The sequence below is a fragment of the Coffea arabica genome, chromosome 2e, assembly GCF_036785885.1.
Source record: "Coffea arabica cultivar ET-39 chromosome 2e, Coffea Arabica ET-39 HiFi, whole genome shotgun sequence".
Taxonomy (NCBI): domain Eukaryota; kingdom Viridiplantae; phylum Streptophyta; class Magnoliopsida; order Gentianales; family Rubiaceae; genus Coffea; species Coffea arabica.
In genome coordinates, this window is record NC_092313.1 from 73727166 (window position 1) to 73752524 (window position 25359).

Here is a 25359-nt window from a genome sequence, read left to right on the forward strand (position 1 = left end):
TCCCAATACAAAGCCTCGTTAGACTCCTCCTCTCCAATAATTTAATATGTAAAGGTTATACAATTACCGTCTCGATAAAAAAAAAAAAAAAAAAAAAAGTCTAAGAGAAACATAAAACCCCCATGGCGTCCCGTGGCCTGAGAACCCCAGACTTCATTAAGCTGCAGTCTTTCCTGGCCAACTCAAGGATATGGGGCTTCTTGCAGTTGCTCTGCATTGCCTATTCCAAGCCGAGGTGCCAGTGGTCTTGAAGCCAATTTGCAAGCTAGAACAAATCTAATGTCCATTGTAACAATTAGTAAGAAAAGGGCTGCTGTTGGACTGTGCCGCCACCACGAACTCGGCTTAACATCAGTTCACCTCCATAACAGCATGATTTCTACCATCAACCCTCAGTCCAATCCATTTTACTTGCAAACCGGAGAAAGAAATTACATCAAGAGTAAAATTGAATGGCTAAATGAAATAATTTAAACAAAAACAGAGTAGTATTACTGCATTGGATGTAACGGATGAAGGATACTCTTCCTTTCTGTTCAAATTGGAAGCCTTGAATTTTAACACAACTTAAAACCAAACAGCAGTCAAATCCAAGTTAGAATCTTTGTGCAAGCCACCGTCTCACAGGAAGAGTCAAATCAATCATTTACACATTAGCTACCTGTACTTGTAGCCAATTACATTAGCTTAAAAAGTCTCCTTATGCCTGATAACTAAATCAAGGTGCCCTAACCCACCAGCAGTGTGAGGTGCTGAGTCACATTTTTATCTTTTTATATCAGTTGAAAGAGCCAGTCCCAGATGACGCATTACAAGTTATTTTGCCAAACAACCAGTAGATGCTTTTAGGCTTCAGCAGGCAGCATTTCAGATATAGTCCAGCATATACAGAGGCAACTCACTGTCAACATGCGTATGCGAAGCATAATACTGTGCAGCAAAGCACATTGATCCATTGCTTCCCAGAATTCATAGGTATAGTTGTGTGAACCACAGGAGAGACCTGAAAAGAGCAGCCAAGACCAAGGCCACTAAGTCAAAGCAGAACATGTACAGCTGCTGTTTAAGCTAAATAAAGACAGCCCATTTGGAATCCAATGCAAGAGAAGAAGGCTGGATGCAGGGAGGTGGGAAAGAAGGCAGCGTAGGAAATGCTATGAGAGGTTTACAATCAACACTTACCTTCTAAACTCTCCAAGTTGTACTGTTCAAAGTTCGCTGTTTTCATTTTTCATCACCTCAGCCTTTAAGACTGTTCTTCAAGTAGATCAAAATAAGCAGAAAATTTTAAAGTGAAACCAAAAGCAATGCTTATTATTGAGCTGTCCTCAATGCATAATCTCTCAAAATCTGCTCTACTTCCTCCACAACCCCTAGCCTTTGAAACCATTTAACCAGTACTTCTGAAGCTTCTTTTCCCAGCAGAAAACCATCCCTCTCAAGGTCTGTCAGAAAGTCAAGTGCCTTGCTCAGCTTGTTGTCCTTTTCATAAACAGCCAAGACTAAGGAGACACACTTATCATTTGGTTGAAGACCAGATCTCCTCAAATTCTCAAAAACAATACAGGCCTCACTGCTCTGACCTGCCACAACGTATGCATTTATTAGAAGTCCACATACCTTGGCATCAGGTATCATTCCTGCTAACTGAATAGCGTCAAAAACCCTTTGAGCTCCTTTGCTGTCACCGTTCATGGAATATGCTCGCAGCAGTGCTTTGTAAACTTCTCTTCCAGCATAAATATTTTCAGCTTCCATTTCCTTTAGCAAACTCTCTCCCTGGCTAAGCCTTCCAGCTCTTATGTAAGCCATGATCATTGAACCATATGACCTCCTGTCCAGTGGAACACCAAGCAGCTTCATCTCTTCAAATGTATCTTCAGCTAACTTAAGGTTACCAGCCTTGCTGTACATATGAACTAAAGCTGTTAGAGTAACCTGATCACAAATAAAGCCTCCTCTCTTCATGGCCAAGAAAGTATTTTCAGCCTCTTGCACCTTTTTTAGCTTTGCGTAACCATGTATTATCTTGGTGTAATCACGCACACATGCTTCAAATGATTCCTCCATGAGAGCGAGTCCAGCCAACTGATTAAGGACTCATAGAGTTTAGTAAGTGTACTTAAGTTATGTTTTAGTAAGCTCAATTCCGCTTCATATGAACAAACTGCACAAGTTAAAAGCTAAAGCTACCATATTTCTAGCATATTTATAAGCGCTGCAACATTAACCATTTCATGAAATACATTATTTTGAGAATGATATGTACAAGAAAGAAGAACGTAGCAGGCTATGTCTTTAGTCCAATTCGATGCTTTGATAAATAAATTTGACAAAACAAACAAGCTTAGTGTCATTCACTGAAAGTTTTTCTCTTTCTCCTCAACTTAAGAACTCATCCAAGGAAATATAATAAAGCAGAGCAAAATCAACATTTACATCAATGGACATGTCCGCTAAACAATCTTTTCCTGCTTTATAATTCCAGGTTATCATCATCTCAAAATCAATTTTTCTACAACTCATTTGCTATACAACAATTACAACACTGGAATCTCAGATAGTGGAAACTCCAACTGCATATATTATGTAAGCTTACAGCGAAACAGAAACAAGCATAAACCGCAAGGAATATTTATTTATGTTTATAAGTTTTTGAAAAATATTCAAAAATTTCCTACAGATTTCAAGGGCATTTGACAAAGATTAACCTTCTAGAAATAAATGTAGTAGTCAAGATCATTAGGTAAACAAGCAGCATTCCAGAGAACAAAACAGAAGAGCTAGAATGGGAGTAACCAAACAGAAAGGCTAAAGCGGCTCCAATATCCAGTTATCGGCATTTAATGAACACAACAAAAAAAAAAAAGAAAAATTTGACCTCGAGGTACAGTGGATGCTCTAATCTGCTCAGTTCTTTGAGAGTCAGAAGCCAGTCGGCTCTCTTGGGTTTCATACTCTTCACCCACACTGCCAACAAATCCGAAAGATTGCCCTTTTCTGGTTTGAAGCAAATAATCTGCTTCATTAAGGCTTTGCATCTGTTGGACATCTTTAGTGGGAGCTGTGCAATAGCCTGTTTCTGGTCCTCATTAATATCAGGGCCTACTTTAACCCACCTAAACCTTGGTTTATCTTCCTGTTTGACCTCAAATTTCTCCGTCTCAATTTCATTTTTCACAATCACTACTGGCCCATTATTTGATTTTGAACATCCAAAACTCGAGGGAATTTGCCATAAAGACTTGCCCCATAGAAAGCAACGCAGGAACTCAAGATTATTTTGACTCGGTCCAACAATGCTGTCCGTAAAAGAAAGCATTTTGCAGTCGTAGAAACCCATTACAAATACGACCATACAATAAAACCCAGAAACTTTCTTTCGACTTCTTAACTAGCTTAACAAGTTAAGCTTGCTGAGGAATAACGTCAAACACCCGATGTGCATGTGAAATCCCAACGAAGCAACCGTTTTACAAGTTCACGGAGTAAAATTTGCAAGATTATCAAAGACCCATTTATCTAGTTCAGTCCCGTCGGTCCATAGGCCCAGTTGATCCCTTAGAATAGGATAGAATAAGAGTAAAAGTAGATGTAAAATAAACAAATATCGAGTCTCAAAAAAAAAATCAAAGACCCGTTTATACCGTAAGAAGATGAAGAAGGAAGCAAGAAAACGGAGTCAATGGAAAAGGCGGACCACGCAACCAATAAGAGAATGGGTGATGGAGAAAGTTGAAAAGAAACCAAGGATAGAAGTGGGCTCGTTGAATTCTTAGCAGTAGAGGGGTGGAATTGCATTTCTCAAAGAATAACAAACTCTGCATATTGGACTGACTTAGATAGGATATGCCTCATATAGGTTGAAAATTGAGCAAGTTACTCCAATCAAGTTTGGCTTGACCAGAGTTGGTTCGAGTTTTGTTTATCAACTAATCAATTTAAATTTGAATAAATTATGTTAGATAACATTCAAACTCAATAATATTAAAATATTAAAAAAAAAGTTTATTCAAATTCGATTCAACAAAAAATTAGTGTACTTATTGCACGTTTTTGTGTACCGTCGTATGGATCAAGCATAGTTACTTTGTTATATACATTATGGATGTCTTGCTTCAATGTGATTGCATCAAAACAAAATTTTAAAAAAAAAACTACACATATATATCTTTGAATTTGCAAGTGCGACACAAGTTTTAACACTTTTATACGTTTTAAAAACAATTTTTGAAATAGTAAATTATCAACATTTCTTAAAATTTTCAATGTTAGTAGTGAATTACATAGTCCCTCCCAAATCTATACTATATATAGTCTGAAAAAGGGGTTTGGGGTTAACATTAGTGTTAACATTTATCATCATTTTATGAATTTACATTTTTACCCTTATAAAAATTACTTTTATTTTAATTATCCATAACTACCCATGATTATTTTTTATTTTAACTATTTAAGTATATGTTTTCAACATTCTAATAAATATTATAACTAACGATATAAAATTATTTTATGAAAAATATTTAAAAGATTAAAGTTTGCTTCAATAATAAAAATTTTATATAAAATATACAACGATAAATATATGTATTTTTTTTTATTGCACACACATTGGGTGTGAGCACTAGTTCCAACACTACATTACATATTCCAATGAATACATAGATTGAAACTTCCTCAAATTGATTGAAACTTCCTCCGCCATTTGGCTAAGATCAAGCGTAGTTTCTGTTCTGCTCATATCAGTTTTAAATTGATTCAAACTTTTTAAGTAGTTCTTACTCATGCATTGTTGCCAATTAGCATGTGATGGCAGCTTTGGCAATTGCAATTTGCCAATTAGATGTGTTACGCGCTGGTCAATAACTTTGGTGACACTCGTACATTTCTTCATGTTTATTCCATCCTTCTTCGCCAATCCCCAAACCAAAAAAAGATTAAAAAAAAACAGCTAATTGGTCATAAAACCATTTTTATGTGATCTGAATAATGTCCTCATATCTGCGGGACACCATCCCACATCGGTTGATCGTGGAGTATTTACTTTGGATTTAAGATCCATAGGAGCACCTTCCTGTCACCAATTGGTTGGATGGGTGTTTCTTGTAGATCCTCCTTAGATTGCTTTCGGGCCGGTTTGCTGATGCTTTTTGCGTGTCTCTCGCTCTCATTTTGTTGAAGGAACTTCCATGTGCATCCTCATTTTTTTTTTGTTAATTACACTCTCGCAATCATGTTAATTAGAGAGTTTTTATTTACTAGATTGTATGATAAAACAAATAGTGGGAGCGCAAAAAACAAAAAATGAAGTGCAAATAATAGTTCTCTTACTATATTGTTCAATATTCACGGACTATGCTTTGTCCAACATAATTTGTACTCTTAGGTCCTGTTTGATAGTCTAATTCAACACTTAAATTTAATAGGTTCAGATTTTAACATGCTCATACGCGTTTGATAACAAAAAAAAAATATTTAAATTAATTAAGTAGCACTGCATTTTCTAAACAAAACTTGCACCGAGTGATTAAGGATGCATTTGATAAAATTGATGTATGCAAATTGTAATCTAAAATCTGAATCCATTAAATTACTAACTTGTTAAATACTAATTTGATACATTCGAGAAATAAGTGATAAGTTATTCACTTATCAATTATATACTCAAATGTATCAAATTAATATTTATCAAGTTAGTAATTTAATGGATTCAGATTTTAGATTACAACTTACATACATCAATTTTATCAAATGCATCCTTAATCACTTAATTAAGATATGCATCCAATTAGTCAAACATTTTCCATGTTATTCCGCCTACCAAAAGATGACGAGAAAGAAAAAGAAAAGAAGAAAAAGATGACGACAAAGAAAATACGTTCTAATGCTTCAATAATTCTTATTAGTTCAATATGACACTAATGTGTATTCACAGGATAATAAAAAGTTTTCTATCGTCCAAATGAATCATATATTTTGTAAAAACTTATCTAAAATATAAAAATTGACTAAGATATTTCGTAATATCTTATTTATGTTACAACTGTTGTCACAATCACGTGCTCCTCTAATTTTAAAAGTCATTTTCAGTCTCAAATGCCAATAAATTACTGTGTTTGGACAGCCAATTATTTGGCCAAATATATTTGCTGACATCATCATTACAATTTTCAATACACCTTTTTATCTTCGCAATTACTTTTTTATCTCACATCCATCACATCACAAAAAGTGCTACAGTAAAAATATTTCAAATAACTTACAATCCAAACACACTCAAATTAATATATACTAAACTCACTCAAGAGTGATCTAAATTAAAGTAATCACCAAAAAATAAAAAAAAGTAAAGAAATTCTTCCATTTATTTCCTCGTGCAATTGAAATTTACGTTACACGTTAATCGTTATAGAAAAAATCTCCTCATTACTCCGACAACTGATAATTACTAATCAAACATCGTCCGGTATGGTATAGGTCAAGTTTCAATCATAATCCGTGATGATAATCCGTAATAATACCGATGAAATCTGCAACCTCCACAAATAATTAGCCATTTCCCGGAAACTTCTTCTTCTTCAGAATTCAGATCCTTCCTTCATCTGTCATCAGAACCTCCATTTCCGTTTTCCTCCTCCGATCTGCATCAACGACGTCGTCGGTCGCTGCAGTCAAACCATAGGGATGTATTAGTCATTTCACTTCGCGGACAACTTTTAAACCAACGCCAACCGCGATCTGGGCTTCCTAGACCTCGAGCAGTTGCACCACCGCCGGCCCTTCTCCCCCACCCCACCCCACCCCACGCCACCCCCACCGCATTTCTCCACTCTCCACACGCTCCCCCCGCCTTCTTCCTCCGCCTTCGCAGCCGCCGTGGAAGTGGAAAGACTGTAATAGCCCTCGAGAGTTGCTTTGCTGCTTCCAGATCTAGCCGCTGCAGCCCCCCCAGTTGCGGGGAATGGCTTCAACTGAAGCCGATTCCCGACTCAATTCAGTCTTGATTCCAGCCCTAGAAAAGATCATCAAGAACAGCTCTTGGCGCAAGCATTCCAAACTCTCCACCGAGTGTAAATCCATTATCGAACATCTTACCTCACCCAATCAAAGCCCTGCCACTCCTACTCCTCCCACTTCCCCTTCCGCAGCCCAATCCGATGGCGGCGGCGACGCCACGGCACCTACGTCCTCAGCTGGAGTCCTCCTAGACCTCTCTTTTTCCGATTCGGAGCTCATTCTGAGTCCTCTCATCAACGCCGCCAACTCGGGCCACCTCAAGATCGCCGAGCCCGCCGTCGATGCTGTTCAGAAGCTCATCGCGCATGGCTACCTCCATGGCGAGTCCGACCCCACTGGAGGACCCGACGCCAAGTTGTTATCGAGATTGATTGAATCCGTATGCAAATGCCATGATTTGGGGGATGAATCGGTGGAGTTGCTGGTCATCAAGTCGATTTTGTCTGCGGTGACGTCCGTCTCCTTGCGAATCCATGGGGACTCATTGCTGTTGATTGTTAGGACGTGTTATGATATCTATTTAGGGAGTAAAAATGTGGTGAATCAGACAACGGCGAAGGCTTCGTTGATTCAAATGCTGGTGATTGTTTTCCGGCGGATGGAGGCCGATTCATCGACTGTGCCACTGACTCCGATAGTGGTGGCTGAGTTGATGGAGCCCACGGAGAAATCTGACGCGGACGGGACAATGACAATGTTTGTGCAGGGTTTCATCACGAAAATTATGCACGACATTGATGGGGTTCTGAACCCTGCTACACCTAGAAATGGGGCCACATCCGGCGGGGCCCACGATGGGGCCTTTGAGACTAAAACATCTACTGTGGAATCGACTAATCCAGCAGATTTGTTGGATTCCACTGATAAGGATATGCTGGATGCTAAGTACTGGGAGATTAGTATGTATAAGACTGCGTTGGAGGGGCGGAAAGGGGAATTGGCGGACGGGGAGGGCGAGAGGGATGATGATTTAGAAGTTCAGATTGGCAATAAGTTGAGGCGGGATGCATTTTTAGTGTTTCGAGCTTTGTGTAAGCTGTCAATGAAGACACCGCCTAAGGAGGCGTTGGCAGATCCACAGTTGATGAGAGGGAAGATTGTGGCACTGGAGTTGCTCAAGATTTTGTTGGAGAATGCCGGGGCTGTATTTAGGACTAGTGAAAGGTACTTGATTATAGCTGTTGGAATTTTTTTCCTCATACTACATTGTTCTAGTTTTTAGGAATCTTGCTGCTTGTGCAAGTATTTCACTTATATTATGCATGAATATTGTAGTTGGGGCTTTTCTTGAGTATTTAATCCTGGGAATCTCGCTCAAATAATAAAAGGCAGGTGATGAAATGTGTTGGATTTGCTTAGGCCGTGTGTTAATTGGGAAATTCAACAAGCAAATATATGAATTAGCTTGGTGAGAGGTGATGTTCATATTGGAGATAAAGCAAATTTATTTCTCTCATATATCTTTTGGTAAAAGAGTCAAGAGTACTTGATGCTATTATTCATTGTAGTAAGGTAGTTGGAATTGGTTTGTAAATGGCTTGTCTGGGTAAACGATCTCAAGGATTTTAGTAAGTATCATGCTTTACATGACAATATTTCTTCACTTTCAGCTTTTTGTGTCAGGCCACTTTATGAAGCAATTATCATTTTGCTGGCCCATTGCCCTCTGGACTAGGGAAAGGGTATATGGCTTATGAGGAAGCGCATTTCATGCTTTCTGGTGTACAATGGAAGAAAGTAGTTCTAGTGCATTAGGAAATATGGATCTTACTGTGAAATAGAAAAAGTATGACTTTTATGACTGTTTTTCAAAACTGAAGGTTCTTTTCCTAGATGTGGACTTCTTCTTGGTATATATGGGAGGCCTTGGCTTTTAGATAAATAACTGCATGATTTTGGTACACGGGGATTGTTCTTCCTCTTTTTGGTGCCCTGATTTCAGTATTTTTGCTCACTCTTTGTTGCGTGTGTGTAGATATTTTTGTGCCAATTAGATTGGATGTGATGTTGCCCCAAAGGGAAATTAGTTGTCTGTGGTAAAATGCTCTTTAGTCACTTGAGTTTTGCATTGGTGTTGCAAGTCTTAACACAATTAATTCTGCATTACCAGAATTTGGAGCATCAAAGTGTAAAGTACTCTTAAACTTGCATATATGGGATGCTACATTGCTGCAGAATAAATTAGCTGGAGAAGTTATATACGTAATTGGATGGTGCTTTTGAGGTTCTTCTTTTGAGTTTTAAAGGAGATGCATACAGGGAAATGAAATATGCCTTGTTGGAGTAAAAATTTTTATGTCCATTTTTTACATTGCAGCAAAAATAGATATTGCAGTTGGGATGATATCAAAGAATATGCTACTGACGTTTCATGATTTTTGACTGTCTTAAAGTGACTTCCTAGATAATGACACGTGATTCTTGAGGCGGAATTGTCTATACCTATTGTGAGAATCATAAGAAAGTACCAAAAGCTTTAACTCTTTCTGAATGTCATCTGAAAATTAAGGAAGCAGAACTTTGAAGCTAGTAGTTGTTTTCTTTTCTTCTTGTGCAGCTGGACATTGAGACAGCTGCTGGGGTTGTGGTATTTGATAGTATCAGAAAGTCATCTTTTAAGCCCAAAGTGGTGTTATTTCAATGTTATGCCTTCTCTGGTTAAAATATGTTTACTGATATGTATACTCTGTTACCGCTATTTCTTTTCTTGGTTATTCTCCTCTCTCTGGAACACACTTCAGTCTTTTAACGATAATTAGATAGGCGTCCCATACCCCCACCAGAAGGGTTTCTTTTCATTTCTTGAGTTGTTTTCTATATTAGCATCCAACAATCTCCTAGCATGCAGTCCAAGAGCTTCCTCCTCCTTGGTGGTTTGAATTGCTGACTTTTGATGTTAACTATTTTACTTCATTTGAGCTTCAAATGTTTCAACACTTCATACTAGATTTGTATAGACATGCTTGACTGGAATATAGAAAATGCATTCCTTGAAGTGGCCATAAATAGCAACGATGTGACAGCAGTTTATACTGAGAAATTGAGTTCAAGGAAACTGTCACCTAAAATAATGTTTGAATATGTGGAAAGGAATTGTGAGACGATTGTACCTGGTCAAAGCAGTCTTGTAGTTTTCCACATATTAATCAGTTGCACTTGAAGTATAATACAAGTACTGAGTCTACCTCTTCGCCCATTGTGGATTACAAGAAATGCATGATAATGTTTGCTATCAAAAACTGTTTTCATAGAGATATTCTTTGAATTTTTCCTGAGTAATAATATATGATGTCCTGTTATATTGGAGCAAAGGTGTATTTAATCTAGTGTTGAAGAGACTTTCCTTTGCTAATTCAAACCGATTGTGCTGCAAGCTTGGTCTAGTTTGCTGTTATATCTGTGTTTGATGTACTCATCATAGAAGGTAGTCGTAGCATTTCTTGTGGTCAGGATTGATTTCCTCAACTGTATTTCTTATTTGTTGATAAGTTTTCTCCATTTCGTATTTCAATTGAGAAATGCTCTTCATTCTAATTCATCATTTTTCGCTACTTCTACCTTTGGATAACAGGTTTTTAGGGGCTATAAAACAGTACCTGTGTCTGTCATTATTGAAGAACAGTGCATCAACACTCATGATTGTTTTCCAGCTTTCCTGCTCAATTTTCATCAGTCTGGTCTCAAGATTTAGGGCTGGACTGAAGGCGGAGATTGGAGTCTTTTTTCCTATGATTGTTCTCAGAGTGTTGGAAAATGTTTCTCAACCAAATTTTCAGCAAAAGATGATAGTTCTTCGATTTCTTGAGAAACTTTGTGTTGATTCGCAGATTTTGGTGGACATATTCCTTAACTATGACTGTGATGTGAATTCTTCTAACATATTTGAAAGGTAAAATCTGTTCAAAGTTTTTCTGTTTTATTTTCTTTGAGCCTCAGTTATGCATGACCATTGATGATTCTAGGTACAGTTTCCATGGAAATATGATCCTTAACAGTTACTAACCATATGTTATCTTGGCTCATCTGAAACGTTATCAATTTTTTTTATACCTAATTGACTCTTACAGAATGGTAAATGGACTTCTTAAAACTGCTCAAGGTGTCCCACCTGGAGCTTCAACTACTTTGGTGCCACCTCAAGATGTGACCATGAAGCTAGAAGCTATGAAATGTTTGGTTGCTATTTTGAAATCGATGGGAGACTGGATGAACAAACAATTGAGAATTCCAGATCCTCATACTGCAAAGAAATTTGAGGCTGAAAATGGTTCTGAACCTGCAAGCCTCCTAATGGCTAATGGCAATGATGATGATCCTGTTGAAGCATCAGATTCTCCTTCTGAAGCATCCAGTGAAGTTTCTGATGCTTCGACAATTGAGCAGCGTCGTGCTTACAAACTTGAACTTCAGGTGGTAATAAGTATCCATGCATATTAAATAGGTGGTCGATTGTAGTGTCTGGCATCTTTAAATGGTATATCTGATATTGAGTTTTGTTTATAATTTGTTGCAGGAAGGCATATCTCTTTTTAATCGTAAGCCAAAGAAAGGCATTGAATTCCTAATAAATGCGAATAAAGTGGGAAACTCTGCAGAAGATGTTGCTACTTTCCTGAAAAATGCCTCTGGTTTGAATAAGACTTTGATTGGAGATTACTTGGGGGAAAGAGAAGATTTATCTTTGAAAGTAATGCATGCATATGTAGATTCCTTTGATTTTCAAGGCATGCAGTTTGATGAGGCGATCAGAGTCTTCTTACAGGGCTTCAGATTGCCTGGTGAGGCCCAGAAGATTGATAGAATCATGGAAAAGTTTGCCGAACGGTACTGCAAGAGTAATCCTACGGTTTTCACCAGCGCTGATACAGCCTATGTTCTTGCATACTCTGTTATTTTGCTTAATACTGATGCTCATAACCCTATGGTCAAGAATAAGGTAGGTTATTGTTTTACTCAATGTCCAGTGGAATTCCACTGTTTTTTAATTTTTTGGTTGAAGTGGTGTATTAGTAACTCTAGACACGAAAGGACTGGATATGCACTCTATTCATTCAACATTGTTCTGCTCTTTCTTACTTTTGCCGATGAAATGTACAGATGTCTGCTGATGATTTTATAAGGAATAATCGTGGAATAGATGATGGAAAGGATTTACCAGAAGAATACATGAGATCATTATTTGAGCGGATATCAAAGAATGAGATTAAAATGAAAGAAGATGATTTCTCTATCCAGCAGAAGCAATCTGTGAACTCAAATAGAATTTTGGGCTTGGATAGTATTTTGAACATTGTAATCCGCAACAGAGGTGAAGAAAATCGTTTGGAGACTAGTGATGATCTCATGAGACACATGCAGGAACAATTTAAAGAAAAAGCTCGTAAATCTGAGTAAGAGCAACCATCTCAAATTGCGTTTGCTTGTTTATTTTTGCTCTCTTTTATGAATTTATTTGGATCACTTTATCTTTGAGTTGCATGTGTTACACAATGGTACCAAGAAGAAAATGAGGAAAGGCATAGGAGTTGGAGTGGGAAGAAATGGTGGAAAAAATTAAAATATAATCTATAAAAATTAACAAAAAGTGTACGCAGCCATCGTAATTGGTATTCATGTAGTTGATATATCCGAATTTAGATAGTTTTTTTTCCCTTTTGAGAATTTCCCTTGGGAGGACTTTCAGGTTTTTTATGTATGTGGTGGTATTTATGTTTATAAGAAAACAGAGATCTGAACTTCTATGTTGATTTTACTCTGTATTGTTTGTCTACATGCTGTATTTTTTGAAGAAAAATGATGATTTAGGAAAAGAGTTTTGGTTAAAGATATTGTAATCAGGTACTAGGAGCGCTTCAGTGAGGCTGTCTTTAAGCAAAAATGCATGGGCTCATGAGTGGATATTAGTCTGGTAGAGATAACAAATTTCATGCTTTGTTACATGTGGATTTTAACTTCAATCAAGACATGTTTCTGTAATTTTTTGATGTTGAAGTTTCTGACTAATCTAACTAGATGTCTGTACTTTTTAAAAAAATAATAAATTATTGATAACCTATATTCTGCTGCATTAATTGTGTAAGCTTTGTTTTTTCATTTTATATTGCTGCTTTGGACCTCTCTTTTCCTTTAGTTGACCAGGTTCGACAAGTTTTGGACCATAAGTTTGTGTAGGTCTTGATGTATGACTTGCATTGGCATTTTGTAGGTCAGTCTATTATGCAGCAACAGATGTTGTGATCCTTCGATTCATGATTGAAGTATGCTGGGCACCTATGTTGGCTGCCTTCAGTGTTCCTCTTGACCAAAGTGATGATGAAGTTGTAATATATCAATGTTTGGAAGGCTTTCAAAGTGCCATTCATGTCACCGCAGGAATGTCAATGAAGACTCATAGAGATGCTTTTGTGACATCACTAGCAAAATTTACTTCTCTCCACTCTCCTGCAGATATCAAACAAAAAAACATTGATGCTATAAAGGTACAGACCTCTAACTCTCTTTATAAGCTACAAGGTCATTATTAGTGATGGCTGTTCTCTGATGTTTTAAGATGTTTATTGCACCTTGTCTATCTCAAGGAGATGATTATGTGGTCCCTTGCATTTATCGGCAGTTAACTTTTCTCAGTCTTATCTTTTTGTTGGTTTTCTCTGGGTTCAATTCTTAGATTCAGATTTTTATTTGAGATCAGTACTTAGCGCACAAGAATCATTTTCAAAAGTTGAAAGCGGTATGGAGGAAGTCTCAGATTCATGAAGAATCATTTCAACATACAATGTCGATGTAGCTGTTGCTTCTGTTGACCTTTTATTTTCCTGGAATTGTCATTTTCACATGTTTCTTCTGAGCACATATGTTTATTTTGGTTGATAAATTTGCAGGCATTTGCATTTCATGTGGTAAAATAGCAACATTTTTTGTTTTAAACTTATTCTCCCATTTGCCTGTCCTGGAACATTCAGGTAGGCATAATCTTTATGGAATGATTTACCCATGTGTTTCAAATGGTTAATTTCACGTTAGTTGTTTGGATCTAGACTCTATGATGAACTCATACAGTTGATAGGAATATAATGGTTTCCCTTTTCCATTATGACCTTGAAATATTATTTTCCAGTTCTCCTGTACCACTGTGCGTTAATGACAGTTTTGAAAGCAGTTTACTATCTACAAGTGCAAACCAACAGATCTTATCTGTTTGCAGACATGATTAAATTCATCTAAATTTATATTTTGAAGTGAAAGCCAGATGTCATTTTGAAAGTCCTCTGAAGTGAAAAGTTTTTCGGTTTCATGTTCTCTTTCGGCTATGTTTTAACAATGAGGCTAAAAGAAATAAAAGTTTAACTTTTTGAGTGGATGATGCCTGTTTAACTGTCTAGTTTTTAAGACAATGAGGCTTTGAAATTGGCTCAAGTACAACCAAATCACTTAGTTTTTCTGCTTTATCCTTTGGCAGATGTGCTTTTGGAAGTAGGAAAATATACTATAATTTGTTTGATATATCTTGAAAGTGAAGTCATGCAAATTGTATTCTACTCTGTCATGCAAAAAAAGAGATTAAATACAGTAATATCTGTGCAAGGATAATTAATTGTTTGGAAGTGAAAGTTAGTGACCACAATTCTGTTTTATTTTTATGGGAAGTTACTTTCAACATTTTGTCCATAAGTTGTTTAATTTGATAACTTATATGGTAAGGTTATTTGATAGCAAACATATCAGAAACTAAAGAATCCTTGTGATATCTAGGAAGTTACATACATGAATTCTGATATATCCATTTCTCGTCGTTGTAACAGATGATAGTTACGATTGCGGATGAGGATGGGAATTATTTACAGGAGGCCTGGGAACATATATTAACCTGTGTTTCCCGATTTGAGCATTTGCATCTCTTAGGAGAGGGTGCTCCTCCTGATGCAACTTTTTTTGCAATTCCTCAAAATGAGTTTGACAAGTCGAAACAATCCAAATCAAATGTTCTTCCAGTTCTTAAGAAGAAGGGACCTGGAAAGATTCAGAATGCAGCTGCATCTGTGAGAAGGGGTTCATACGATAGTGCTGGTATAGGCGGCAATGCTTCTGCATGGATTACTTCTGAACAGATGAACAATTTGGTCTCTAACTTGAACATGTTGGAACAAGTTGGTGAAATGAGCCGTATATTTGTAAGGAGTCAAAAACTAAACAGTGAAGCAATAGTTGATTTTGTCAAGGCACTTTGCAAGGTGTCCATGGAAGAACTGCGATCTACATCTGATCCACGGGTCTTTAGCCTTACAAAGATAGTTGAGATTGCGTATGTTTCTTGAAGATTCTGTCTAGCTTCTCTGCTATTTCCATCTGATCCATCTGAAATAGTTTTCATCTTTATTTTGTTACACTTGTATTTTGGAGATGAAAATAACTTTATTTTCTTTCCAGGCATTATAATATGAGCCGCATCAGGCTTGTTTGGTCAAAAATCTGGCGGGTGCTCTCTGATTTTTTTGTGACCATTGGGTGTTCTGAAAACCTCTCTATTGCAATATTTGCCATGGATTCTCTACGACAATTGTCAATGAAATTTTTGGAGCGAGAGGAGTTGGCAAATTACAACTTCCAGAATGAGTTCATGAAACCATTTGTAATTGTAATGCGTAAGAGCAGTGCTGTTGAAATCAGAGAGTTAATTATCAGATGCGTTTCTCAAATGGTCTTGTCCCGTGTGAACAATGTTAAGTCAGGATGGAAGAGCATGTTCATGGTATTAAATCTACTTTCCCTCTTGTTCCTGATCATTCTGGTCCCATATAGCTGGCCTATGACTATATTTAAATGTGTTGTTACTTGGTGACATATTTTTTTATATTATATGGTTAATTGGTGACATAATATATTTTTGTTTCCTTAACACATTTATAAACCTGTTGGTTTTTTCCCTATCGGTTCTCATACAAGTTGGTATATTTTTCCAGGTCTTCACTACAGCTGCTCAGGATGAGCGCAAAAATATTGTCCTCTTGGCCTTTGAAATAATTGAGAAGATTGTACGAGATTATTTCCCATATATTACTGAGACAGAGACTACCACATTCACGGACTGTGTGAATTGCCTGATTGCATTCACTAATAATAGATTCAACAAAGAAATTAGTCTCAATGCCATTGCTTTCCTTCGTTTCTGTGCTGCAAAACTCGCTGAAGGTGATTTGGGTTCCTCTGCAAGGAACAGGAACAAGGAAATTTCTGGAAATATCTCACCGACTTTGCCACAGAAGGGAAAAGATAAAAGAAATGAGAATGGAGATCTAACAGAGAAGGAGGATCATTTATACTTCTGGTTTCCTTTGCTGGCTGGTAAGACAAAGCGTGCATATTTTTATTGGTCAGTCTTCTGTTAGTGTTGATAAAGCTTAATCTTTTTGACTGGGAAGATGGTATAAACTCACCCTCTGTTTCCTCTCTGTCCAGGGTTATCTGAACTTAGCTTTGATCCAAGGACTGAAATAAGAAAGAGTGCCCTACAAGTACTCTTTGACACTTTAAGAAATTATGGCCATCATTTCTCTCTACCTTTGTGGGAACGGGTGTTTGAGTCTGTCCTTTTTCCAATTTTTGACTATGTTCGTCATACTATTGACCCTACTGGTGAAACCTATCCAGAGGAGGGGTTTGACAGGGAAAGTGGTGAACTTGACCAAGATGCTTGGCTTTATGAGACATGTACCTTAGCTCTGCAACTGGTTGTAGATCTTTTTGTTAAATTTTATGACACTGTGAACCCCCTTCTGCGAAAAGTCCTGTCCTTGTTGGTGAGTTTCATCAAGCGTCCTCACCAGAGCCTTGCTGGTATTGGAATTGCTGCATTTGTCCGTTTGATGAGCCATGCCGGGAATCTGTTTTCTGAAGAAAAGTGGCATGAAGTTGTTTTCTCCCTTAAAGAAGCGGCTGATTCAACACTTCCTGATTTTTCATTTGCTCTTAATGAAGATAGTGAAGTCTTGGTCCATGATGGAGATGTGAGTAGAAGGAGCAGTGGGGAATTTGCTGGAGCTAATGCAGAGGATGAAGATCTAGAAAACTTAAGGAGACACCGCCTGTATGCTTCTATTTCTGATGCAAAATGTCGAGCTGCTGTTCAGCTTTTATTAATTCAGGTAAATATTACCATTAAATGCTATGCATTTCCCAATGACATGTTGGAAGTCCAATTAATAATCTCTCTCTCTCTCTCTCTCTCTCTCTCTCTCTCTGTGTATGTATGTATATATATGTATTGTTTTTGTCGTATGTATTTAAAATTTGATTCTGCACTCTTTCATCAACCTACTTGAAGTATTTTTCTCATTTGCTTAAAATTGGCTGACTATAGCTTTTCTTTTTATTTTTTTAAAAGCTAAAAGACGTTTCAAGGTGTTGTGTTTGCTTTTTTCTTCTGCTTTTAGCTTAATCTATGCTAAAGAAAAGCAGATGCTGAGAAAACTGCCCTGCAGGTGCTTTACAAATAGCTTTTGGCTTTGCAAAACTTACCCCAAAAAAAACAGAGGCTTGTAATTTTTAATAATTGTATGATATTTAGATTCAAAATAGCTTTAGCAGAAGAAAACAGGTTCAAAATGCTTGCTTTGGGATTGACATGCTTCTTAGATAACCATGAGATGTTTGTTTAAATAGTTGGTTAAACTGGTCTGACTTCAAATGCAAAGATTGAAGACAGAGGAATTAAGCAATGGCTTAATGGATTTGTCCTTATCGGCCATCCCCTGGTCATAATGGCATTGGCTTCACCCGTGTACTATTGTTATCTGCATATATTCCTAGCAAGACTGCTTTACCCTAGAGGCAAAGAAGAGATGGTGAAAGAGAAGAAATGATCATATGAGAAAACAGTTACAAATTTTTGGTATCCAATATCCTGAAGGCTGCAGTAATTTTAGGTTCGGTGATTACATATACCCCTTGAGGTTCAGCGGAGTTGATATTAGACTCCGTCAAATATGAAAATCTACCATCGAACCATTTGACTGAAGAGTCAAGTGGAAAAACTCCCCCGTGTCTTGCTAGAAATCATACCACCAGCTGGCATTTGATGTCCATATTCTTTTACTTTTGATTCTGTATTTAATAGTGCTACCGTATTTTTAGGTCTTTTGTTTTGAAAAGAATCCGTCTTCAGAAGCTAGTTTTTATGTGCTGCACCTTGTATTTCCATGAAATACTAGTGTATTTTTTGTTTTTGAAAGGATTCTGTTTTCAGAAGCTAGTTTTTATGTGCTGCACCTTGTATTTCCATGAAATACTTGTGTAGTCTGAATTTGACATTCAATTATTGTACGTTGGATTTACAGGCAGTCATGGAGATTTACACTATGTATAGATCTCAACTTTCGGTCAAAAATGTCATCATCCTCTTTGATGGTATGCATGCTGTTGCGTTTCATGCTCACAAGATAAACACAGATTCCACATTACGCGCTAGATTGCAAGAGCTGGGGTCCGTTACCCAAATGCAGGATCCCCCATTGTTGCGCCTTGAGAACGAGTCTTATCAAATTTGCCTCACACTTATGCAGAATCTTGCAGAGGATAGGCCTTCTCATAATGAAGAGTCGGATGTGGAGTCCTACCTGGTCAAGCTGTGCCATGAGGTGTTGCAGTTTTATGTTGAAACTGCACAATCCGGGCAGGTATCCGATTCATCTGTTAGTAGACAGATCCGCTGGGCTATTCCTTTAGGTTCCGGTAGACGGAGAGAATTGGCTGCACGAGCACCTATTGTTGTTGCAACTCTCCAAGCTGTTTGCAGCTTACAAGATACATCATTCGAGAAGAACCTCAGTTTATTTTTCCCCTTACTATCAAGCTTGATAAGTTGTGAGCATGGATCAAATGAGGTTCAGTTAGCCCTTAGTGACATGCTCAACTCCTCGGTGGGTCCAGTTTTGCTTCGATCGTGTTGAGCTTTTAGTGGACTTTGCTACACGCTTTTGAGCTACTTGTATGATATCTTTGTTGAGTCTTGCAAATTTTTTTCTTTTTATATCATAACCGTTATTGAAATATATAGATTCAGTGTATGATGAGATAGCGGAGATTTTTTATGCCAAGTGCTTTGAAACCTTGTAGTAATTTCAGGGAACTTGGCTCGATCTAGGATGTTAGGGTTATATTAGGAACTCCAATGTTGTATGATTAGCTCGCTTTTTTATATGGTAGAATGATCATCTCATGTAAAGATTGGTCCTTTGACATAGAATTCCAAGGTTTGCTTTGGACGTGTTTGTCCATTGCCTTACCATTTAGAGGTTTTTGGGGAGGAAGGAGGGGGGGTGGTGGTGGTGTTGTATGGCTTCCTTGGTTCCGAACTTTACTTATTCCTGCTTTCAACGAATTACCTAGGATACACTTACTATTAGTGATGCATCTATTCTCATCCTACTTATTAGGGTTGAACAATTCGACCTTCTGGCTTCATTCTGGTTGTGGTCGCTAAAGTAGCTGTGTTCTTAATATGATACCAAGAAAGAACACCAGCATTCTCAGTATTGTTAGTAGTATCTCAATCAAGAGATTTTAGTGAGCTTAACCAAGTTCACATTGTAGGAAACTATATGTATTATGTTTAATATTAGCGAAATTGCTGAAAAAAGATTGTTTCCACCACTACTTTCTTAATTGGTATGTTGGTTTTGACATGTTTTTTGAGCGCCAGTAGCTAAAGAAGCGGAGGAAGAATGGCCACTGAGACTTCAACCCTTTTTCTCTCTCTCTCTCTGGCAAGCTGGCTGTGGTTCGAGATGGACTAAGATCAAAGGGTTTTACTACGTCCAACTTGCTAGCAAGAATGTCGGGGACTGAGAGATGGGAGTTGTTGAACTAACCCAGTCCCTGAAATGTTTTTCTCAATTGATTGTTGAATCTGATTGCAAAAGTTCACTTAATCACATATTGGTCTTGGATCTTTGCTAATTGCATTTGCAGGACCCTACTTGTTAGCTAATGTCTAGTGTACTTTTTGATCAGGCACGCGTAGTGGACTCAGATGGACAAAGCAAGTAGAAAAGACCGCGTCATAGAAATATTTGCCAAGATGGGTAAAAATACTACTACTACTATCTATAGCTGACTGACTACGTGCCAACGGAATTTCTAAAAAAATTTATACGAAGTCTTTATGCAGCTAGTGGCAAGTTAATACAACAAGAGTGATTTACGCTAATGATACCTGCAAAAAATTGAAAAAAAAAAAAAAGTATGATGATCAGAAGGATCTTATTGAGGATAATGGTTAGAACTATTTTATTTGTGAATGATACCCGATTGAACCATTTTATCTGTACGTCAATTCTTTGATTGGCTTTTGGGGTTCTTTTCTTGATTGGCTTTCCACTGCGGTTAGTTGACAATCCAGATGGATCTGGAGAGCAATGGAGACCGCATTTATTAGTGACCTGACTTGAATTTTTTTGGCAAATGATGATATAGCATTGAAAATAAGGAGGAGGGGCTCTGGTTTATTTACCTATCTCGAATTGAAGGATACATTGGGACTGGTGTGGTGTCCGACCATAATGCAGAGGCATTAAAAGCCAAGAGCTTATGTTATGGTCATCAAGGACAAATTGATTGCTCCTTCACTTGCGGAGACCCCAAGGTACTCTACCAAACCTCTCTCTCTCTTTTTTCCCTCCAAATTTTAGGCAAAAATGCAGAACCCATAATTATAAAATCAGATGCCGGCAATCCCGCTACTATGTATAATGTATGTTCTTAACTGGCTACAACCAACCAAAAAAGTAAGGTGTTTTTTTCTCTTCTTTTTTTTGTGGGGAGGGGGTAGGAAGAAGACTTGAGATGCTTCTAGTCCTAGACTCTTTCCACATAGATTGGCTCTCGCTTTAACAGAGCTAGTAGTAGAAATGCAGTTGTGTTTTTAGTAAGAGGAAAATGCCTGTAAATCTCACATGGTTCATTTGAAGAAGAAAAAGGATGGTCTTAATTCCTACCATCCATCCGAGGAGCTCATAGCTTTGGATTACAAGAGCGGCAGAGGATTTCTGTAATTGCCACAGTGCATTCATGATCCTCGAGTATTGTACCATTTTTCCCATTTTAGACGCTTCATTATTTGCCTCAATCATTTTTGTCTAACTTTTTTTGACCGCAGGGAATAATACTACTACTATCTCGTACCCCTTTTGACTATAGTCTAATTGACTCCCTCCAGCTCGACCCTCCTTCCTTGCCAATTCAAAGCCAAAAAAAATCTCATACCACCATGCTGGATTCCCTCAAGATGTACTTGAAGAATTCTGCTTTGATCAAGTCAGTAAAATTCAGTTTCTTGAACCAGTTCAGAAGCTGGAAAAGGAGGAGATCGAAGGAACTTGATGCCGATTTGAGCTGGTTAACTGCTTCTTTTGCTGCCATGGAAGTATCCAACCAATTGAAACAGGTCTTCAAAATCATTGACAAGAACGGAGATGGCAAAATATCCCCTCTTGAGCTCAGTGAAGTTCTGCTGAGCCTCGGTCATGAAAAATCTTTGGCCACCACAGAAGCTGAAGGCATGGTAAGAGAAATGGACTGTGATGGAGATGGATTCGTTGACTTGGACGAATTCATGAACGTGATGGGCGCTGACGAAAGTGAACGAGTTGCTTCTTTTCTTGACAGAGAAGATGATCTTGCTGAAGCTTTTCAGATATTTGATGCCGACAAGAACGGATTTATATCAGCTAAGGAGTTGCAGAGGGTTCTGATCAGCCTTGGATGCCAAAACTGCAGTCTTAGAGAGTGCCGAAGAATGATAAAAGGGGTTGATAGAGATGGAGATGGAAGTGTAAACTTCCAAGAATTCAAGTCCATGATGAGTGCAGGATGTAGCAGAAATTAGTTCTAGTTAATTACTGCGCAGCAGCGTAAGTTGCCTGTGATAATCTGTACTTGTTTTTGAGATCACAACTTGGATTTAAGTTGCATTATCATAGTCATTCTTTAAAAAGGATTAGCTAGGAAGAGTTGAGAGGTTATCAAGATGATGATCAGCAGCGTGTCAGTCTAACTATTAATTAGGAAGATTAATTTGGGATTAGCATGTTTGAGTGCGTAAGAGAATTTTTGTTTGCATTAATTTTTTATATACACCTGCGGGGTAAGGGTAGAGGTAGAGTAGATGCATGCTACATAATTTGCAAGATTTAAAATTGAAGTTGAAATTATGATTTGATGTTATACATTTAGACTAGCTAGTTAACGTGTGTATGAATGATTATTCTCACCGTTAAAAACATCAATCCATTTTTTTTAATTATTTATTTATCTTTGTCAAAATCCAGTTTGTTTTAGGTTTGTTCTAAACATATACTACTAAGTTTCATTTTTTTTCTTTCAACAAAGATATAACCTACTCTATCCTAATCTATGGGGGGAGGGGAACCTAAGAAGGCTGTGGTAAGGGACTAGTGGGTATATAGACTCAACTAGATCAAAGAAATGCTATGGCACAATTCTTAAATTTTTTTCGCTGCGACCCTCACCTGCAGTCCAATCCATTGGCGCGTGGTTTACTACTGAGTTTTATCTGTTGCACCAAGAAAGTGGTCAGACCGAAAATTTTCATGTAAACCATACCAATCACAGCTTTTTATGCTAATTGTGTATTACTCCTATATACTAGTAGCTAGTATCTTGTCGCATCTTTCTGTCTATGAAAGGATAATTGGGAGTAAGAATGATATAGGAGAAAAGGAATACTAGTATTGAAGGCTGTCTAGCGTGGGACAAAGAAAGATTGAAAGAAAATTAGGAAAGCGCGTTGGTTGAAGAGAAGAGACAGGCAGTCAAGGGATTGGTTGATAGTTTTTCATTGGAGGAGGGTGAGGCGCAAGACTTTGACTGGTAGTTTGGAAGCATGAGGCCCTTATTGTTCTTGGTGCAACAACATTTTTCTGGTAATTTGGAAGCATGAGGCCCTTATTGTTATGGGATAATTTCAGAAACCTCTGTTTCATGAAATATCACCTAGCTCCCCTAAACTTTTCAAAATCTCACTTAACACCTTTGAAGTGATAGCAGGGTACATACTAATATCAAAGGTGATGAATTATCAATAATACCCTCATATTTAAATTTTCTAAACTTGTTTTTCTTTCTCTAAATTTTCTACTTTTCTTTAACAATGTCTATATAAACATACATAAATATATATATTTATATATGTATGTATAATTGAATTGCAAATGTCAATGAAATATTCAATGCATTTGCAGAAGAATAGCTGCAGGTTCTTTTTATTTTTTTTCCTTTTTTGGTGTTTCACAACTTTATTTATTTATTTATTCCTATTCATGTAAAGCGCAAGAGAAATAAAGTAATTGAAACTCCGAATAGTTTTTCAAATTCTGATTTTTTCTAGGGCAAAAAACTCCGGCGGCCATTAAACTATTGGCGAGATCATGTTTTGGCCATCGAACTATTTTTTGTCAATAATTGGTCACTAAACAATTTAATCAGTTAATCCGTGGCCATTTCGTCGTTAATTGCTCTTAAGTTCTGAAATTAGCATTACACGTGGCAATATTCAGGGGCAATTTTGTCCAGCAATTTTTTTTTTGATCAAGGATTGAGAGTAGTTGTCACAAGAAACCACGTGTAAAAAAAGAAGCCACAAGAATTACCCAACCCCAATTTACAGGTAACAAACCACCTACCACAACTAAACAAAACTCAACTGGTAAATTAGCCCAAAAAATTGTCAGAAGCAGAAAAAGAAAACGTGAACAATTTTTTGCTGAAACAGAACAAAATCCCTGAAATCACTACTTCCTAATGTCCTTGACCTTGTACCATCCCTTCTTGCATGAATCTCCAACAATCTTCACCCCTTTCTGGAAAAGAATCTTCAATTCCTTGGCCCTTTCCTTCACTTTATGCTCAAAGCTCCCCATTTCTTGAAAAACAAGAGCAGCGAAGAGAAACAGAGGTAGGCAAAAGAGTTTCCAGATTGAGCAGGTGGGCTTATGAAAAGTACGTGAACAGCTGCTCATTGTCCAGCAATTTACTGACCTTACAACTCAACTCCTCTGTTTATTCGTAAATAACAACTGTGTGTATGCTTGAGACCTCGTTGCCAGGTAGCTGACACAATAGCTGGGATTTCAGAAATATGCTCACTTTCCTTGCCAATGTTATTATTATCCTCTGGGTGTCCCTCCCGTTCAATTTGATTAAAGTGGGGCTCGATTTTGCGGCACGCCGAAGCAGCCTTGGCTACGTTGCTAGGCGGGAGTGGAGTTTGGGGGACGTCTTCTCCGGCTGCAGCAACCGGCAGTCCTCTGGTTGAACGGCGAGTCCTGGTGGAAGGGTGTGAAGTAGTTTCGGATTCATCTTCTTAGACCGTCATGGTGGCCTTCCGGCGGGTGGTCGCGGTTCCTCTGGCAGCGGTGTGAGGAACGCTGAGGGATGCGAATTGAGATTTGGCTGGCGACTCGGTGGAAGATGCTGAAGGTCCAGCAACTCCTCTATTGTTCTGAAATTAGCCGTATTGGACTTTTAGGGTCAGTAAATTGCTGGACAAAATTGCCCCCAAATATTGCCACGTGTAATGCTAATTTTAGAACTTAAGAGCAATTAACGATGAAATGACCATGAATTAACTGATTAAATTGTTTAGTGATCAATTATTAACAAAAAATAGTTCGATGGTCAAAACATGATCCCGCCAATAGTTTAATGGCCGCCGGAGTTTTTTGCCCTTTTTTCTATAATAAAATTTTCATATTTCACACCCATAAAAAAAAGTCTGTCTATTTTGAGTAAATTTTTTGTATGATATTGAAGTTGATTTCCATTTATTACTAAGTTTTTTTTGTTCAAATGTATGATTTTACATGTTAATTACCTTCGACACTATGAAAGGTTCTATTTATAGAAATAGCTTAAAAAATAGTATTTGCTTTTACTATCTCTTTCTACTGTAAAAGTAACTATTGACTGTAATATAAAATCTTACTAATTTTCATCTCATCACTTTTAAGATGGTTCCAATATAGTACTTTTTTTTTCTTGATTTATAAAATGTTCATTTTTTTTATAGTCTAAGGGTATTAAAGGCACTAAAATAATCTCTCTTCTCAAACTTGAATTTTTTAATATTACTTTTTGTTAGAAGGGCTTCCAATGTTACTAAAATGTCAATTCAAGGGGTGCTAAGTGAGATTTTGAAAACCTCAAGGGAGTTAGGTGATATTTCATAAAATCTCAGGAGAGGTTTATGAAATTATCTCTATTGTTATTGGTACAACTACTTTTTTTTTTTTGTAACGATAATATTTGTATAATCTAATTTATCAAATC

The 25359-nt window shown here is 37.4% G+C and overlaps 2 protein-coding genes and 2 pseudogenes across 3 annotated transcripts; 3 read left to right on the forward strand and 1 right to left on the reverse strand.

Annotated features, from left to right (window-relative positions):
* LOC113727934 (uncharacterized) lies at positions 1 to 3853 on the reverse strand. 2 transcript variants are annotated; one of them, XR_003457940.2, is made up of 3 exons: positions 2882 to 3853; positions 1183 to 2088; positions 1 to 1003 (listed from the first exon to the last, which is right to left on the reverse strand). XR_003457940.2 is itself a non-coding variant. In XM_027252351.2 (2 exons), exons 1-2 carry the CDS (start codon positions 3356 to 3358, stop codon positions 1315 to 1317), a joined length of 1251 nt encoding a protein of 416 aa, XP_027108152.1. In that variant the 5' UTR covers positions 3359 to 3853; the 3' UTR covers positions 1 to 1314. The 2 variants fall into 2 exon arrangements, 1 of the variants encoding a protein (XP_027108152.1); XM_027252351.2 differs by having other exon boundaries at positions 1 to 2088.
* Positions 3854 to 4689: 836 nt separating this feature from the next.
* On the forward strand, positions 4690 to 4854 carry LOC113728346 (U2 spliceosomal RNA; annotated as a pseudogene).
* A 1545-nt stretch (positions 4855 to 6399) lies between these two features.
* LOC113727937 (brefeldin A-inhibited guanine nucleotide-exchange protein 2) lies at positions 6400 to 20065 on the forward strand. The gene is made up of 12 exons (XM_027252353.2): positions 6400 to 8181; positions 10589 to 10906; positions 11085 to 11427; positions 11531 to 11953; positions 12115 to 12407; positions 13223 to 13496; positions 14820 to 15319; positions 15445 to 15766; positions 15978 to 16359; positions 16474 to 17159; positions 18351 to 18932; positions 20026 to 20065. Exons 1-12 carry the CDS (start codon positions 6962 to 6964, stop codon positions 20059 to 20061), a joined length of 5379 nt encoding a protein of 1792 aa, XP_027108154.2. The 5' UTR covers positions 6400 to 6961; the 3' UTR covers positions 20062 to 20065.
* A 1196-nt stretch (positions 20066 to 21261) lies between these two features.
* On the forward strand, positions 21262 to 22103 carry LOC140037079 (uncharacterized; annotated as a pseudogene).
* The last annotated feature ends 3256 nt before the right edge of the window (positions 22104 to 25359 follow it).